Source organism: Molothrus aeneus, chromosome 15 (assembly GCF_037042795.1).
Source record: "Molothrus aeneus isolate 106 chromosome 15, BPBGC_Maene_1.0, whole genome shotgun sequence".
NCBI classification, from domain to species: domain Eukaryota; kingdom Metazoa; phylum Chordata; class Aves; order Passeriformes; family Icteridae; genus Molothrus; species Molothrus aeneus.
The window spans coordinates 3,563,112-3,577,267 of record NC_089660.1 but is presented as its reverse complement, the minus strand read 5'-3'; the positions used below and the strand labels follow the sequence as shown (position 1 = coordinate 3,577,267).

At 61.6% G+C, this 14,156-nt stretch overlaps 2 protein-coding genes across 2 annotated transcripts; both read left to right on the top strand.

Annotated features, from left to right (window-relative positions):
• Window positions 1–614: 614 nt before the first annotated feature.
• On the top strand, window positions 615–8,377 carry FAM193B (family with sequence similarity 193 member B). Its single transcript, XM_066560023.1, is given in 11 exon segments — window positions 615–644; window positions 646–939; window positions 2,198–2,437; window positions 3,098–3,320; window positions 3,503–3,712; window positions 3,989–4,403; window positions 5,346–5,541; window positions 5,924–6,160; window positions 6,670–7,678; window positions 7,787–7,862; window positions 8,007–8,377. Coding segments are annotated over 11 exon segments (3,027 nt in total). The 3' UTR covers window positions 8,104–8,377.
• An 87-nt stretch (window positions 8,378–8,464) lies between these two features.
• On the top strand, window positions 8,465–14,154 carry DDX41 (DEAD-box helicase 41). The gene is made up of 17 exons (XM_066560024.1): window positions 8,465–8,607; window positions 8,693–8,791; window positions 8,876–9,035; window positions 9,115–9,189; window positions 9,472–9,532; window positions 10,185–10,321; window positions 10,482–10,554; window positions 10,730–10,883; window positions 10,979–11,115; window positions 11,291–11,453; window positions 11,542–11,673; window positions 11,848–11,919; window positions 12,138–12,234; window positions 12,559–12,708; window positions 12,840–12,911; window positions 13,009–13,119; window positions 13,337–14,154. Exons 1-17 carry the CDS (start codon window positions 8,584–8,586, stop codon window positions 13,471–13,473), a joined length of 1,854 nt encoding a protein of 617 aa, XP_066416121.1. The 5' UTR covers window positions 8,465–8,583; the 3' UTR covers window positions 13,474–14,154.
• The last annotated feature ends 2 nt before the right edge of the window (window positions 14,155–14,156 follow it).

Here is a 14,156-nt window from a genome sequence, read left to right as displayed (position 1 = left end):
AGGACCCGAGGGAATGGCTAGAGCTGTGTCAGGGGAAGTTTAGATTGGATATTAGGAAACAGTTCTTTGCCCAGAGGGTGGTCAGCCACTGAACAAGCTCCCCAGGGAAACGATCATGGCCCTAAGGCTGACAGAGCTCCTGGAGCATTTGGACAATGCTCTCAGGCACAGGGTGAAAATCTTATGTCCTGCGCAGAATCATAGAGAAGTTTGGAAATGACCTTAAAAGATCATCTCATTCCATCCCACTGCCATGCACAGGGACACCTCCCACTATCCCAGGTCGCTCCAAACCCCGTCCAGCCCGGCCTTGAACGCCTTCAGGGATGGGGCAGCCACAGCTTCTCTGGGCAGCCTGGGTGCCTCCCCACCCTCGCAGGGAAGACTTTTTTTCCTAATATCTAATCTAATCCTGCTCTCTTTCAGTTCGAACCGGAGGAGCTGCACTCTGATGATCCAGGTGGGGATACGATCGCGATGCACCCCCGATCTCGACTGGGGCGCGGGCGCCTGTAGGACACGCGGGAGCCTCGGGGCGTGGGGCGGATTCGAACCCGCGGCGCTGCCGCCGCTCCCCCTGCCCGCCAGGGGGCGCAGCGCTGCCCTCACCCAAGATGGCGGCGGCGGCTTCAACTCCCCGAGCGTTTCCCCCCTCCCTCCCTCCCTCCTTCCCGCGGGCAGGGGCCGGACGGACCGCGCCGCCATATTGGCTGTTGTCCTGGCTGCGGCGGGCTCGCCATGACTCGCCGGCGGAACAAGGCGGCAACGGCGGCAACGGCGACGGCAGCGGCGGCAGGTGGCTCCGGGCCTCGCCGTGACAGGATGGCGGGTCCCGACGTCGGGCCTCCCCCGCCGCCACCACCACCGGAACCGCCCGCCCCGCCTGAGGTGGCGGCGGCGGCGGGCAGCGGCGGGGAGTCGGGCAGAGGCAGCGCGCAGGTACCGGGGTAGCGCTGCGGTGGGCACGGGGCTGGCTCCGAGGGGGGTTCAGCCTGCGCGGGGATGGGGCCCTGCCCCTTGCACCCCATCCCCCCCGGGCCCTGCCCATCCCCGCCCCGACCCCCGACTCGGAGCATCCCTGCGGATGGGGCTGGGAGCGCTCCCAGAGCGCCCCGCGGGCGGGCCCAGCCCCGCACAGCCCTGCACAGCCCTGCACAGCCCTGCCGCTGGGCGATGGCAGGTGGCTCCAGCATCCTCATTCAGCGCGCTTCTCCCTGCTGGACACACCTGGCTGCCGCCACCTGCTCCGGGTTGTGGGCAGCGAGGCGCGGGTGGGCGCCGGGCGTGGATGTGCTGGGTAGATTGGGGACAGCCGTGGTGTCACCAGCCGTGGTGTCGCCCGCCATGGTGGCGGTGTCAGCTGGGACACGGGGTGGTCCGGTTGCTCCCCCCTCACCGTGGGTGGGCAGGGGGGCTGTGCCCCCACTCTGCTCTCCTTGGCCTCTGACCTTTGCTTCACCTTGAGCCTGCAGACGCCATCTGTTTGGCAGCAGCAGTTCAATGCACGGCTCATTGTGGCAGGGCCCCGCTGCGCCGGCAGACAATGGGGGCCCCCTCGCCCGCGCCACGCCGGGCTCGTCACGGCTGTCAGGGCTCCGGCGAGCCCGAGGGATGCAGCCCGGCTCCTGCAGGGAAGCCCCAACCTGGCTGTGCCTGTGCAGGGAGAGCATGAAGCAGCACGGGGGGCTGCACCCCACCCTGGCGCATCAGCACCGCTGGCTGTGCAGAACAAAGAGGCGGGAGAGAGGGCATGGGGCTCTTGGGTCACACAGTGGGGGCATCTTTGATGGGCAAGGAGGGAGAGCTGAGGCTGTCAGACCCACCCTTCATATCCCTTTCTGGGATTTCTGTGGGTGCTGCTTTGCCATGCAAGTACCCTCAGTCTCACTGTACCAGAGGTGATGATGGGAGTTGCTGATGGCTTCCCAGCCTTGCTTGGTGGCAAGGCTGGCTCTTTGGCATGCTGTGATCTTCCCAGAAGCCCAAACACTCCTAATCTGGCACATGGCAGGTTGGCAGCAGCTGGTCAGCCTGAGGCTGCTCTGCTCCAGTGGGAGAAGGTGCAATACCACATGTAGCCTGTAAGAATTTCCTTGGTTTGGTGTCAGCATCCTGAGGTCTCCTTCACTGTCTCATCTGCCCCACATCTGCACCAGATCACACCTGGGTGACTCACAGTCTGTGTGTCCTTCCTCAGGTGCTGCCCACCGCCAACCAGTCCGTGCAGACCTGCTGCCTGCTCTGTCACCGGGAGCGCAAGGACTGGGGAGGGCCGTCCCACAATGGGCTGGTTTCCCCAGGCGAGAGGCTGCCACCCGACTTCGTGCCAACGCTCGTGCAGAACCTCCTGGGAGAAATGCCCCTGTGGATCTGCCAGAGCTGCCGGAAGAGCGTGGAGGAGGAAGAGCGACGGGCGGTGCAGGAGCAGGCCCTGGCGGTACGCGGTTATGGGGCTGGGGTTTGGAAGGCAGGGCTGTGGCTGTAGGGACAGGGCACTGACTGCCCTGTGGCACTGACTGCATGTGTGGGTCCCATCCTCACTCTGAGCTGTGTCCCAGACATCCCAGCCTTCACTTCCTTGCCCAGGGCTGCCTGTGGCTCAGCACGGACAGGCCCTGTTGGGGCGGTGTGTGGTGCTGTGGAGGCCCATCCAGCAGCTTGCCATGGCTTGGAGCTGCCGGGCTGGCAAGGCTGACAGTGCCACTGCTTTCCTCTGCTGCACGTTGTGCCGCGTCCCCCAGCCCCGGGGCTGCTCCCTTCATGACGCAGAGAGAGGCAGTGGCTGCCAGGGCAAGTGCCTGCCTGTGCGTGGGGTTTGGGTAGAGGAGTTGGCTTCTGCTTGGCTTTATTTAACCCTGCCCTAGTGTGAGTGGGACCAGCACAGGGACACAGCACAGGTGTGTGGCCCTTGGCATGGCCCAGCCTCTGTAAGGCAGGCTGTGTTGGTGCGGATGGAGGGGGTGTTTGTCACTCCCAAGACAGTGATAAAAGTGGTTCATGTGAGCTGAGCCCCTGCTGCAATGGAGGGAGTGTTGGTGCTGACACCTGGGGGCCAAGGTGTCCCCTCAAGCACTTCATTCTGTGTTTCCTTTGATAGGTCTCCTTATCCCACACATCCTGCAAATCACAGTCTTGTGGGGGTGGCTCACACTCCTCTTCCTCCTCCTCCTCGTCTTCTTCCTCCTCATGCCACGGGAACTCAGGGGACTGGGACCCCAGCTCGTTTTTGTCTGCTCACAAGCTCTCAGGCCTCTGGAACTCGCAGCACAGCAACGGGACCGTGCAGGGCAGCCCCCTTGGGACTCCCCCAGCTGCACTAGGTGAGCTGAAGCCGGCTGTGGGGTTGAGCGGAGCTTTCTGCTCAGTTCTTGGCTTAGGTGGTTTCCTTGTGGGCAAGGGGGGGCAGGCTGGGCCTCTGAATCTCAGTACCAGTAGCACATGGGGCCCCTTTGAAAAAGGCAGATGGTGCTGGGATTCAGCCCCAGCTCTGCTCTCCTTCCAGGTGACAAGCACCCCAGCCTTGCTCTGTCTCCAGAGTGCGCCAGCCAGGTGTCGGCCATGGCGCCGGGGCTGAAGGCCTGTCCCTACAGCCACACAGCCTCTGCCACCTCCAGCACCGCCACACCGGGCTCGCCTCTGCCTACCTCACTCGACTTCTGCAAGACGCTGCCGAAGCAGTTCAAAAGCTTGTGCCGGAGGGCCACCCCGCCAGGTACGTGCCCTGGGACAGCGCCAGCTGCCCCCTCCTGGCCTGCTGCTCCACAGCCTTTCCTCTTGCCCTGTTCTCCATGGTGGGGCAGGGCTGGATCCTGTGGGGGGGGCACACTGACCCCAAGGCCCTGTGTGAGCAGGGATGGCTTCTATCCCAAGCACTCTGATGTCTGGGAGGAGAAACAGCTTGTGCAAATGTGGTGGGTGGCTCTGAGCATGGCCTTGGTCTGTGCAGCACAGCCAGTGTCTGACTGTCTCTGCTCCTGCCTCTCTGCAGGTGAGGCCTTCCACTCCTCAGAGCATCATCAGCACTCCGACCTCACTGCTCCTCCCAACAGTCCCACGGGCCTCCCCTCGCAGCCCCCGGCGCTGATCCCCTCCAAACAGACACCTCCCCACGCGGGGCCCTTCAGCTCCCCGCCGCACATCCCGCTGGGCACCTCCTCGCAGGCCGCGCTCTTCCCCGCTCCCAGCGCGCAGGCGGCGGCCCCCAAGCCGGTGTCCGAGTCCCCTCCGGCCAGCGCGGCCTCCCACAGCCCAGGGCCGTGCAAGAGCCCTCACCTGCCCCCCGCCAACGTGCCCCTGCTGAAGATGCCGCCGCCGCTGTCGGGCTGTGCTCATCCCTGCAACGGGCACTGCAGCACTTCACTCATCCCTCCTCCTGCCTCCCACCAGCTGCCCAGCACGAACAGGTGAGTAAGGGAGCCCTGCCTGCTTCCAGCCTCTCCTTGCGGGGCCATGTACTTTTTCTCCCATCCCTGACCATGGATGCACTTCTCCCTGTGGAGGGACTGACTGCCCTGGCATGGTGGTGCAGGAAGCTGCTGTCTTTGTGGGCCAGTTCCACTGCTGCAGACCGAGGGTGAAGCTCTTTCTCTCCCAACGTGTGTTGCTCCTGTGGTAGTCCTTGGTTCTGTGGTGCAGAAGAGGCTGTGCTTCTCCTCCAGCTAAAAGACCCAAAGGAACACCCTGATCAACCTGCAGTTGGCCAACAGGATCTATGTCAGTGAGACCTGTCAGGCAGCTGTGGCACTGAGCAAAGGTCCTCGAGAAGATGAAGCCTGTGGACTTGTTCTGGTCACCTGTTCCTGCAGCCCTCTCTGGGCTGCCTGTGCCCTGGAAGAGAGCACGTTGCTTCCTCTCTGCTAATTAGCTCTCTCTGTGCAGAGCTCGGGTCCTGAGCTGGATCTTGAGGAATGACACTGTGGGCTGTGCCCTGGTCTCCCTGTCTCTGATCTGGGTAGCCTGTGCCCTTGTGAGCTGGGCCTGCCTCACATGGGGATGTCTGGCAGCTGCACAGTCCCAGTGTTCCTCACCTGTGCTACCCAATACCCCCAGTGAGTACCATGCCCTGCCCTGCTCCCAGCCCAGGGCCTGGCTCACTGGGGCTCTGCTGCACCAGCCTCGGGCTGGCCAGAGGCCCTGAGGGCTGGGAGAGACAGATTGCTGCTCCTGTGGGCTCCTCAGGAATCTTCCCCAGAAGAGGAGAATGCAGGGGAGGGGGTTTGTCCTGCAAATCCTTCTGCTTGGGCACAAGCTTCCCCAGGAGGGCTGTTCTTACATGCATAGCATGGGACAATTTTTGAGATACCCTGGTGCCTGCTCAGCTCTCACCCTTCTCCCCTTCTCCTCAGGGACCCCTCTTGCAAAGGGCACAAATTCCCGAATGGTACCAGCTGCCACCCACCACAGCCCTGCGAGGCAGACGAGGGGCTCGGGGAGGATGAGGACAGCAGCTCAGAGCGCAGTTCCTGCACCTCCTCCTCCACCAACCAGAAAGATGGGAAGTTCTGTGACTGCTGCTACTGTGAGTTCTTCGGCCACAACGCGGTGAGTGAGGGGCTGGTCTGCAGCCACCCCCGGTCCTTGCTTTGGTGAGGAGACATCACTCGGCCCCTGTGCCCAGAGTGGGAGGTGGGCAGGTCTGGCCACAGCTGTTCCCTGCAGGCACGTACATCCCCCACTTCCTTTCTACCCTGCTTCATCAGCCTGCTGGTCCCTTGCTCCCGACTCGCAGCTGCCTGCCCAGCCCCAGGGCTCGGAGCAGCCAGCCAAGCCCTGTGGCTTCACGGTGGAAGAGCTCACTAGGGCTGTGCTGACTTGTCTTGCTGAGACTGCAGGGAAGGGAGTGGCTGGAAGGTCACAGGGGGAGTGGGGGCTGCCTGCCCCTCATGCTGGCTGGTGTCTGGCTGACAGCACTTGCCTTCCACAGCCCCCGGCCGCTCCCACGAGCCGCAACTACGCTGAGATTCGAGAGAAGTTGCGTTCTCGCCTCACCAAGAGAAAAGAGGAGCTGCCACAGAAACTGGGGCACAATAGCAGCTCAGGGGAGCCCGCTGTGGACCACCGCAATGTGGACGAGCTGCTGGACTACATCAACAGCACAGAGCCCAAGCCCTTGAACAGTGCCAAGGCAGCCAAGCGGGCACGGCACAAGCAGAAGAAGAAGGTGAGGCTGGGTAGGGGCTGGGGCTGCAGGAGGACCGGGCAGGGCTATGCTGCTGGCAGGGCTTTTCCTTCTCTCCCTTTCATTCATTTGCGTTCTTGAATTCTGTGTCACTCTTACCCAAGGTGGCAGTAGTTCCTGTTCCCATGTAGGGCTCTTCCTGCCTCTGTTCCTGTAGAAGGTTGCTCAGCCCTCCTGGGTGCTTTGGGCTGCCCTGTATGATCTGCCCCATGTCACATTCTGACACCATGCATCTCTGGTAGGGAGAGGCAGTGCCATCATGGCTCTCTCTGGTGCCTGGTGCCCAGAGCAGTGTCAGGCGTGCAGTGTCCAGCTGTTGCAGTGTCCATGGGGGAAATGTGACAGTTTAGGGGCTGTGGAAGGTGTGGTGTAGCTGTGCTGAGCACCTGCCATTGAGTTTGCTGTCAGGCAAAGCTGGAGCAAAGCTCTGTGTCCTGCACCCATGGTTCTATGGCCCAGCCCAATTGATCCTCATGGCACCTGTGTTGCAGGAGAAGGAGAAAGCCCAGCTGGAGGCAGAAGCTCAGAAGCGGGCAGAGCGTGCCCCTGCAGCCAGCCAGGCCAGGGAGCCAGCCGAGGAGAAGCTGCTGGAGTGGCCAGAGCTGGAGCTGGAGCGGGTGAACAGCTTCCTCAGCAGCCGGCTGCAGGAGATCAAGAACACCATCAAGGACTCCATCCGGGCCAGTTTCAGCGTCTACGACCTCAACCTGGATGTCAACGACTTCCCCAAGAAGGCAGCTGTCCTGGAGCAGAAGAACCTGCTCTCCAACCTCAACGGGTCTTCTGACCTGCAGGACATAGACCTGGCTCTGGCCCCGCTCAGCCTGGGCCCTGCCAAGAGCCACACGCTGCTGCGGGGCGAGCCGGGCCCCCGATGGGGCGAGGGGCCCGGGGAGCCCCCGCCAGCCCCGGCAGCCGAGAACGGCGTGGTGAAACGCCTGAGCGCCGTGCCCAGCCTGTCCCGCATGATCTGGGTGCAGTCCAAGGCTGCAGACTCAGCTGTGGATGGCCCCGGGCCGGGCCTGGAGCCCCAGGAGGGGCCGCAGCCCAAGGGGCCAGAGCCGCCGGAGCCGCTGCCCGCGGGGAGCCGGCAGAGGAAGAACAAGCGGCAGAACGGGCAGGCAAAGAAAGGAGAGGGCAGCACAGCTGTGCCCAGCGGCCAGGCCCGGCTGGAGAGCCCTGGTGGGAAGGGGCAGGTGCTGGGAACCAAGCACCCTTCCAAGGCCAGTGCCCCGGAGCCAGCGCGGGCGAGCGGCTGCGCCGAGCCCGGGGAGGGCGGCAAGGGGCAGCCTTGGGCCTGCGGCAGCGCTGCCAGGGGGGACAAGGAGAGAACCAGTGAGTGGAAAGGCCGGAGGGGAGAGGGCAAAGTGGAGCTGCCAGAGCTGGCACCGCAGCAGCCACCTGCCCTGGCCACCCACCTCCCCCTGGGGGGCTCCCCCCAGCCCAAGGGCAAGAGCAGGAAGAGCCGGAACAAAGTGGAGAAATCCAATACCTCGATCGGTGAGTGCTGGGAGCATCGTTGTGCACCACCATCCTCTCGGTGGCCCCTTGCCCAGCTGGCAGCCCCTCCCTGCCCTGCAGCGCTGACCCTCTGCTCTGCTTTCCCAGATGATGTGTTCCTGCCTAAGGACCTGGATGGGGCAGAGATGGACGAGACTGACAGAGAAGTGGAGTATTTCAAAAGGTGAGGGGAGAACCATGTGGGGCTGAGCTCTGCCAGCAGTGCTGGAGGCATGAAGGGGCTGGGAGCTGGGTGGGGCTGGGGTCACAGAGGGGCTGGGGGTCCCGCTGGGCTGGGGGCTGACCAGGGCTGTGCTCTCCCTGCCAGGTTCTGCCTAGACTCGGCCAAGCAGACGCGGCAGAAGGTGGCCGTGAACTGGACCAACTTCACCCTGAAGAAAACCACTTCCAGCGCAGCCCAGTGAGGTGCGGAGGGGCCACCCCCACCCACCCACGGCCGCTCGCCTCTCCTCACTGTGCCCCCCGCCTCACCTTGGTGGGGTCCCCTCCTTCGCGGGGGGCCCCGGTGCTCTCCTGCCCCGCGGGGACCCCCGGGGCTCCCTCCATCCTCCTGCCCCTCCCCGCGGGGTGATCCCGGCCGTCCCGTCCCCCTCTCCGCGGGCACGCGGCTCCCCGTGCCCCGGGGAAGGACCGTGCTGGACCCAATAAAGAACTTTTTAATTTTTTATTTTATTTAAACCCCGGTGTCTGCTGCTTTCTGCCGCGCCGGGGAAATCGGGGGGCGGGAGCGAGGAGATGTAAAACTCATTCTGCGCAAGTTTGGCCGCCGCGGGGACCCGTCGTGCCGAGTCGCAGCTCCCGCCCAGTGGTGCTCCCTGCGCGTTGCTAGGCGATGGCGGTATGCGCGATGACGTCACTTCCTGCGTGTCTTCCGGGAAGGAGCTATGGAGGCCGTGGCGGAGCGGAAGGTGGGAGCGGGCCCGGCCCCCAGTACCGCCCGCTCCGCGCTCCCGATGCCGCCCCAGGCTCCCCTCAACTTGTGTCTCCCCACAGAGGCAGCGCGAGGAGCCGGCGGACACGTCCGACCTGTCCGGAGAAGATGATGACGACTACGTGCCCTACGTGCCCGTCAAGCAGCGCAAGCAGCAGATGGTAATGGGGTAACGGGGCTGCCCGGGGAGGGCTCCGAGCGGCCCTCCCGCCGCCGAGCTGCTCACTCCGTCCGCGTCCTTCCAGCTGCAGAAGCTGCTGCAGATGCGGCGGAAGGTGGTGTCCGAGGAGGAGCAGCGGGACAGCGGGAGCGAGCAGCGCGGTGACGAGGATGACATCCCGCTGGGACCCCAGTCCAACATCAGTCTGCTGGACCAGCACCAGCACCTCAAGGAGAAGGCGGAAGGTAAGGGAGGGGCTGGTGGCGGCACTGGGTGGCTTTCAGAGGACAGCAAACCCCCTCATTGTTTCTTGCTTTCCCCCAGCTCGGAAGGAGTCAGCCAAGGAGAAGCAGCTGAAGGAGGAAGAGAAGATCCTGGAGAGCGTGGCAGAGGGCCGAGGTGAGTGGGAGCTCTGTGTCTCAGATGTGTCTCCAGAGCTCCCAGGGCAGCAGGAGAGCTGGAGGTGACAATGGGTGCCCTCAGCTTGCACTGCCTGCCTTAGCTGAGACATGGCTGTGACAGGGCTCTGGGCACAGCACCACTGGGTGTTCCTGTGCCAGAGGGGCTGTCTGTGCTGCTCCTCCTCTTCTGTCTCCAGACATGATCTCCCAAACTGTTTGCCCAGTGAGGTTGATGTGGATGAGGAGAGTTTGCTCTGACTGATGATGTTTGTTCCTGCAGCTCTGATGTCGGTGAAGGAGATGGCCAAGGGCATCACCTATGATGACCCAATCAAAACCAGGTAGGTTTCACAGCACAGCTCAGAAGTTGTACTTCTGAAAACATCAGTTCATGGTGGCTGAAGAGAACTAAAACCCACAGAGTCTTGCAGGAGCAGTGCAGCTCTGCAGCCTCTTGCCTGAGTGACTGGGTTTGTGTCATTATCTGTAAAATCAAACGCTTTTGAGTCACATTGGATGTTGTTTTGTATAGAATAAAGTTTGATAAAGGACATTTATGTTAAACTAGAAGGTCTGAGGGTTGGTCTTCAGGTCTGGGAGGTCACGAAGCCAGAGAAAGAGTCTGGAGGAACCTTTGGAGCCAGTGCTGTTTGAGGCAGCAGTGGAAGGTGGTGATTAATCAAAGATTGGACTCATTGATCTCAGAGGTCTTTTCCAACTTCAGTGATTCTGAGGCAGTGTCAGAGAGATGATTGAGGTGTGTCCAGATGTTTTTGGCGTGTTCCATCCACCATCCATAGGCTGTTCTCAGCTGTTATTCATGGAACTGGCTCAGATCTGCTCCTGCACTCACTCCATGGAGCCCCTTGGGGTTACCTCTTTTATCTGGGAGGATGTTGGAGCCCAACAGGGAGTTCCCCTGAATTCCTCAATGGGAGCTGCTGGTTCTGGAGCCCTGGCCTCATTGTGCACCTGTTTCTGTTGCTACCACAGCTGGAGAGCCCCTCGCTACATCCTGGGCATGTCGGAGGCACGGCACGAGCGCGTGCGCAAGAAGTACCACATCCTGGTGGAGGGGGAGGGCATCCCACCCCCCATCAAGAGCTTCAAGGAGATGAAGTTCCCAGCAGGTAGGCCAGGAGTGGAGCCTGGAAGCAATCCCACCTTTTTCCTGGCTGTTGGCCTGAGGGGTGTTTGTCACTGGTGGAAGAGCTGCTGCTGGGACCTGAGTGGGAAAAGAGAGGAAATGGTTCAGGTCATGAACGTGTGTTGTCCCTTGTTCTCTGACAGCTATCCTGAGAGGCTTGAAGAAAAAAGGAATCCAGCAGCCAACACCCATACAGATCCAAGGCATCCCCACAATGTGAGTGCTCTGTCCCCATGCCAGAGTAGTGAGCAGTTGTTCCCACAGCCCGCTCAGGGGTGCGGACCAGGGGCTCTTCCCTGGTGACAGATGCACCCTGTCACCTTGCTCAGCCCTGGAGGTTTGAGCTGTTCCATCATGTTCCTCCTCTCCACTGGCCCCGTTTCTTTGGCAGACTCTCAGGAAGGGATATGATTGGCATTGCATTCACTGGCTCTGGGAAGACCTTAGTGTTCACCCTCCCTGTGATCATGTTCTGCCTGGAGCAGGAGAAGAGGCTGCCATTCTCTAAGCGAGAGGGACCCTATGGACTCATCATCTGTCCCTCGGTGAGTGCCAGGAGGAGGCTGGGATTGACTTGCAGTTGCAGTCCTGAATTCTGCCTGCACAGAGGTGTAGGAACGAGCTGGTTTTGTCTCTGCAGCGGGAGCTGGCCCGGCAGACCCACGGCATCCTGGAGTACTACTGCCGCCTGCTGCAGGAGGATGGGCTGCCCCCGCTGCGCTGCGCCCTCTGCATCGGGGGCATGTCTGTCAAGGAGCAGATGGAGACCATCAAACAGTAAGACCTTCTGGGGGAGTCCATGGGGCTGGAGCTGCTCTGTTTGCTGGCAGGGAGCTAAGGAGTGGCACCCTGGCTTGAGGAGAGCATAGGGGTGAAAGCTGTGTGCCAAGGAGGTGTCCTGCATGGGGCAGGAATGCCAAGGGCCTGACTGCAGCCTCCTCTCACCCCACAGTGGGGTGCACATGATGGTGGCAACCCCCGGGCGCCTGATGGACCTGCTGCAGAAGAAGATGGTGAGCCTGGACATCTGCCGGTACCTGGCCCTGGATGAGGCTGACAGGATGATCGATATGGGCTTTGAGGGGGACATCCGCACCATCTTCTCCTACTTCAAGGTACTGAGCTGCCACGATAGGGGCACCCTGAAGCTCAGTCCTCTATATACCAGGTTGGGTGAGTGCTGAAGGCTTCTTCCCTGTGCAGGGCCAGCGGCAAACCCTCCTCTTCAGTGCCACAATGCCCAAGAAGATCCAGAACTTTGCCAAGAGTGCCCTGGTGAAGCCCATCACCATTAACGTTGGGCGAGCAGGCGCTGCCAGCCTGGATGTTGTGCAGGTGAGGTCTTTGGGTGCTCCCTTGTGCCTGTGTGGGAGGCCAGAAACATTCATGAGGGCACTTAATTCCTTTCTCTGCCAGGGAGCTGGGGTTCGTGGCCCTCCTTCCCGGCTAAGGGGTACCAAGCAGTGGCAGTTCCTCTGCTGCCTGACCCATGTCTCTGCTTGTTCCTAGGAGGTGGAGTATGTGAAAGAGGAGGCCAAGATGGTGTATCTGCTGGAGTGCCTGCAGAAGACCCCCCCACCTGTGAGTATGCTGGGGACAATGTGGTCACGCTGGGGCATGGGGGAGTTGGGAGGAGGGACCCCCTGTGTGGAGTGGGCACATGACTGAGCCATGCTGGGGATCAGCAGTGCTGTGTGCTCTGCTCAGTAAGAGGGAATGGGCTTCCCCAGGGGACTGTGCTGGTGCCAGCATTGCCAGCTTGCAGAAAGGGCTCTGATATGATGCCTGTGCTGCCCCAGGTGCTGATCTTCGCAGAGAAGAAGGCAGATGTCGATGCAATCCACGAGTACCTGCTGCTCAAGGGTGTGGAAGCTGTGGCCATCCACGGAGGGAAAGGTCAGTGAGGATCCCAGAGAGGCCTGGGCTCCTGTGTGACCCCACTCCTGCCAGGAATGTGTGTGGCCATGGGAGGTGCCAGCTTGGAGCAGTTGTTGATGGTGTGAGGAAAGGCTGTGACAGTGTCAGGCATGAGGTCCACGTTGTACAGAGCAGGCATAAACACAGTGCAGGTCCCTATGGGATGTAGAGGCCCCTCTGCTCCCTCACTGGGAGAAAGGCTGCCCAAGGAAGCGATGCTTGACTCTGAGGCCACAGTGTTTGCTGCAGTAGGTAGGACTGGGAGCTCTGCCCTCACTGATCTTTTCTGCTGGGCCTTTGCAGATCAGGAAGAGCGGACAAAGGCCATTGAGGCCTTCCGGGATGGGAAGAAGGATGTCCTGGTTGCCACTGATGTCGCTTCCAAGGGCCTGGACTTCCCAGCCATCCAGCACGTCATCAACTACGACATGCCAGAGGAGATTGAGAACTATGGTGGGCACTGGGCCTCGTGGGAGGGGTCTAGAGGCCAGCAAGGCTCTGTGCCTGTCCCTGCAGTGTCCTGGGGCAGGGATGGTCTGTCACACTGTGCTCACCCAGGGATGATCCTGTCCCTGTCTCCACAGTTCACCGCATCGGGCGTACGGGCCGTTCAGGCAACACTGGCATTGCCACCACCTTCATCAACAAGGCCTGTGGTGAGGAACAGCACAGGGCTGGGGGCAGCTGGGCAGTGCCAAGGGGGTGTTCTGAGCAAGCAGGATGGCTTTGCCTGACCTGTGTCTCTGCCCCCAGATGAGTCAGTGCTGATGGACCTGAAGGCTCTGCTCCTGGAGGCGAAGCAGAAGGTGCCACCTGTGCTCCAGGTGCTGCACTGTGGGGATGAGACCATGCTGGACATCAATGGTGAGAGACCCCAGGCTCACACAGGGACCCCCATGGGGCTGCTGCAAAACCTGGGCTCTGGAAGGGACCCTCCAGCTCCCAGTGCCACAACACTGGGGAGACACTGGTGTAGCTCCTTGGTTCTGGGGTGGGGGCTGCTGTCCCCACTGTGTGGCAGTGTATTGTTCTGGCATGTCACTGTGCTGTTCTGGCCTTGACCCCATCTCTCCCATTGCAGGTGAGCGGGGCTGTGCCTTCTGTGGTGGCCTGGGCCATCGCATCACCGACTGCCCCAAGCTGGAGGCCATGCAGACGAAGCAAGTCAGCAACATTGGCCGCAAGGACTACCTGGCCCACAGCTCTATGGACTTCTAGCCTGGAGGGTGTGCTGCTCCTGGGTGGGCCTGGGTTTCCTGTCAGCCCAGGGGCCTGTCTTGCACTGCTGTGGGCCCTTTTCCAGAATTTTGGTCACTGGGACTGTTGCCAGCTCAGCCTGATGAAGCTCCTGTCCCGGAAGGAAATGTATGGAGCTGTGCTGCAACAGCCCATTACATCAATGCTGTGTTGGACAAGCAGGTAGCAGTGCCTCAGGGCAAGAGAAAGCCCCAGGTGGGGCGACTGCTCTGCTGCCTCTGCCAACCCCATGCAGTGGTGAGGTCAGGGTCTTGTGTTGCTCGTCACAAATCCACCCAGTTTCTCTGGGCCCATCTCCCTCACCTGGATTTGTGCATTCTCGGGTGGCTGTTCCTGTCTCCCCGGACGTGCTGGGAGGACACAGCCAGGGTGAGGTGGAGCATGCCGTGCTCATGTCAGGCGCTCCCCGAGATGCTTCCTGTGCTCTGCCCCCGCGTTCTGCCCCACTGCCCTGCTCTGAGGGGGAGGGCGGGCACATGGACACCTCCTGTGGCCCAGCCTCTGCCCCCCATCCCACACCCCAAAAAGGGGAAGTCTCTCTGAGACGGAAGTCTGCCCCATGCCTTTCCTTCGACTGCAGCAGTCACATTTTCTGCGCTGTGGGTAGCCAGAGTCCCTTATCCTTGCGCTGGCTGCCAGGGTGA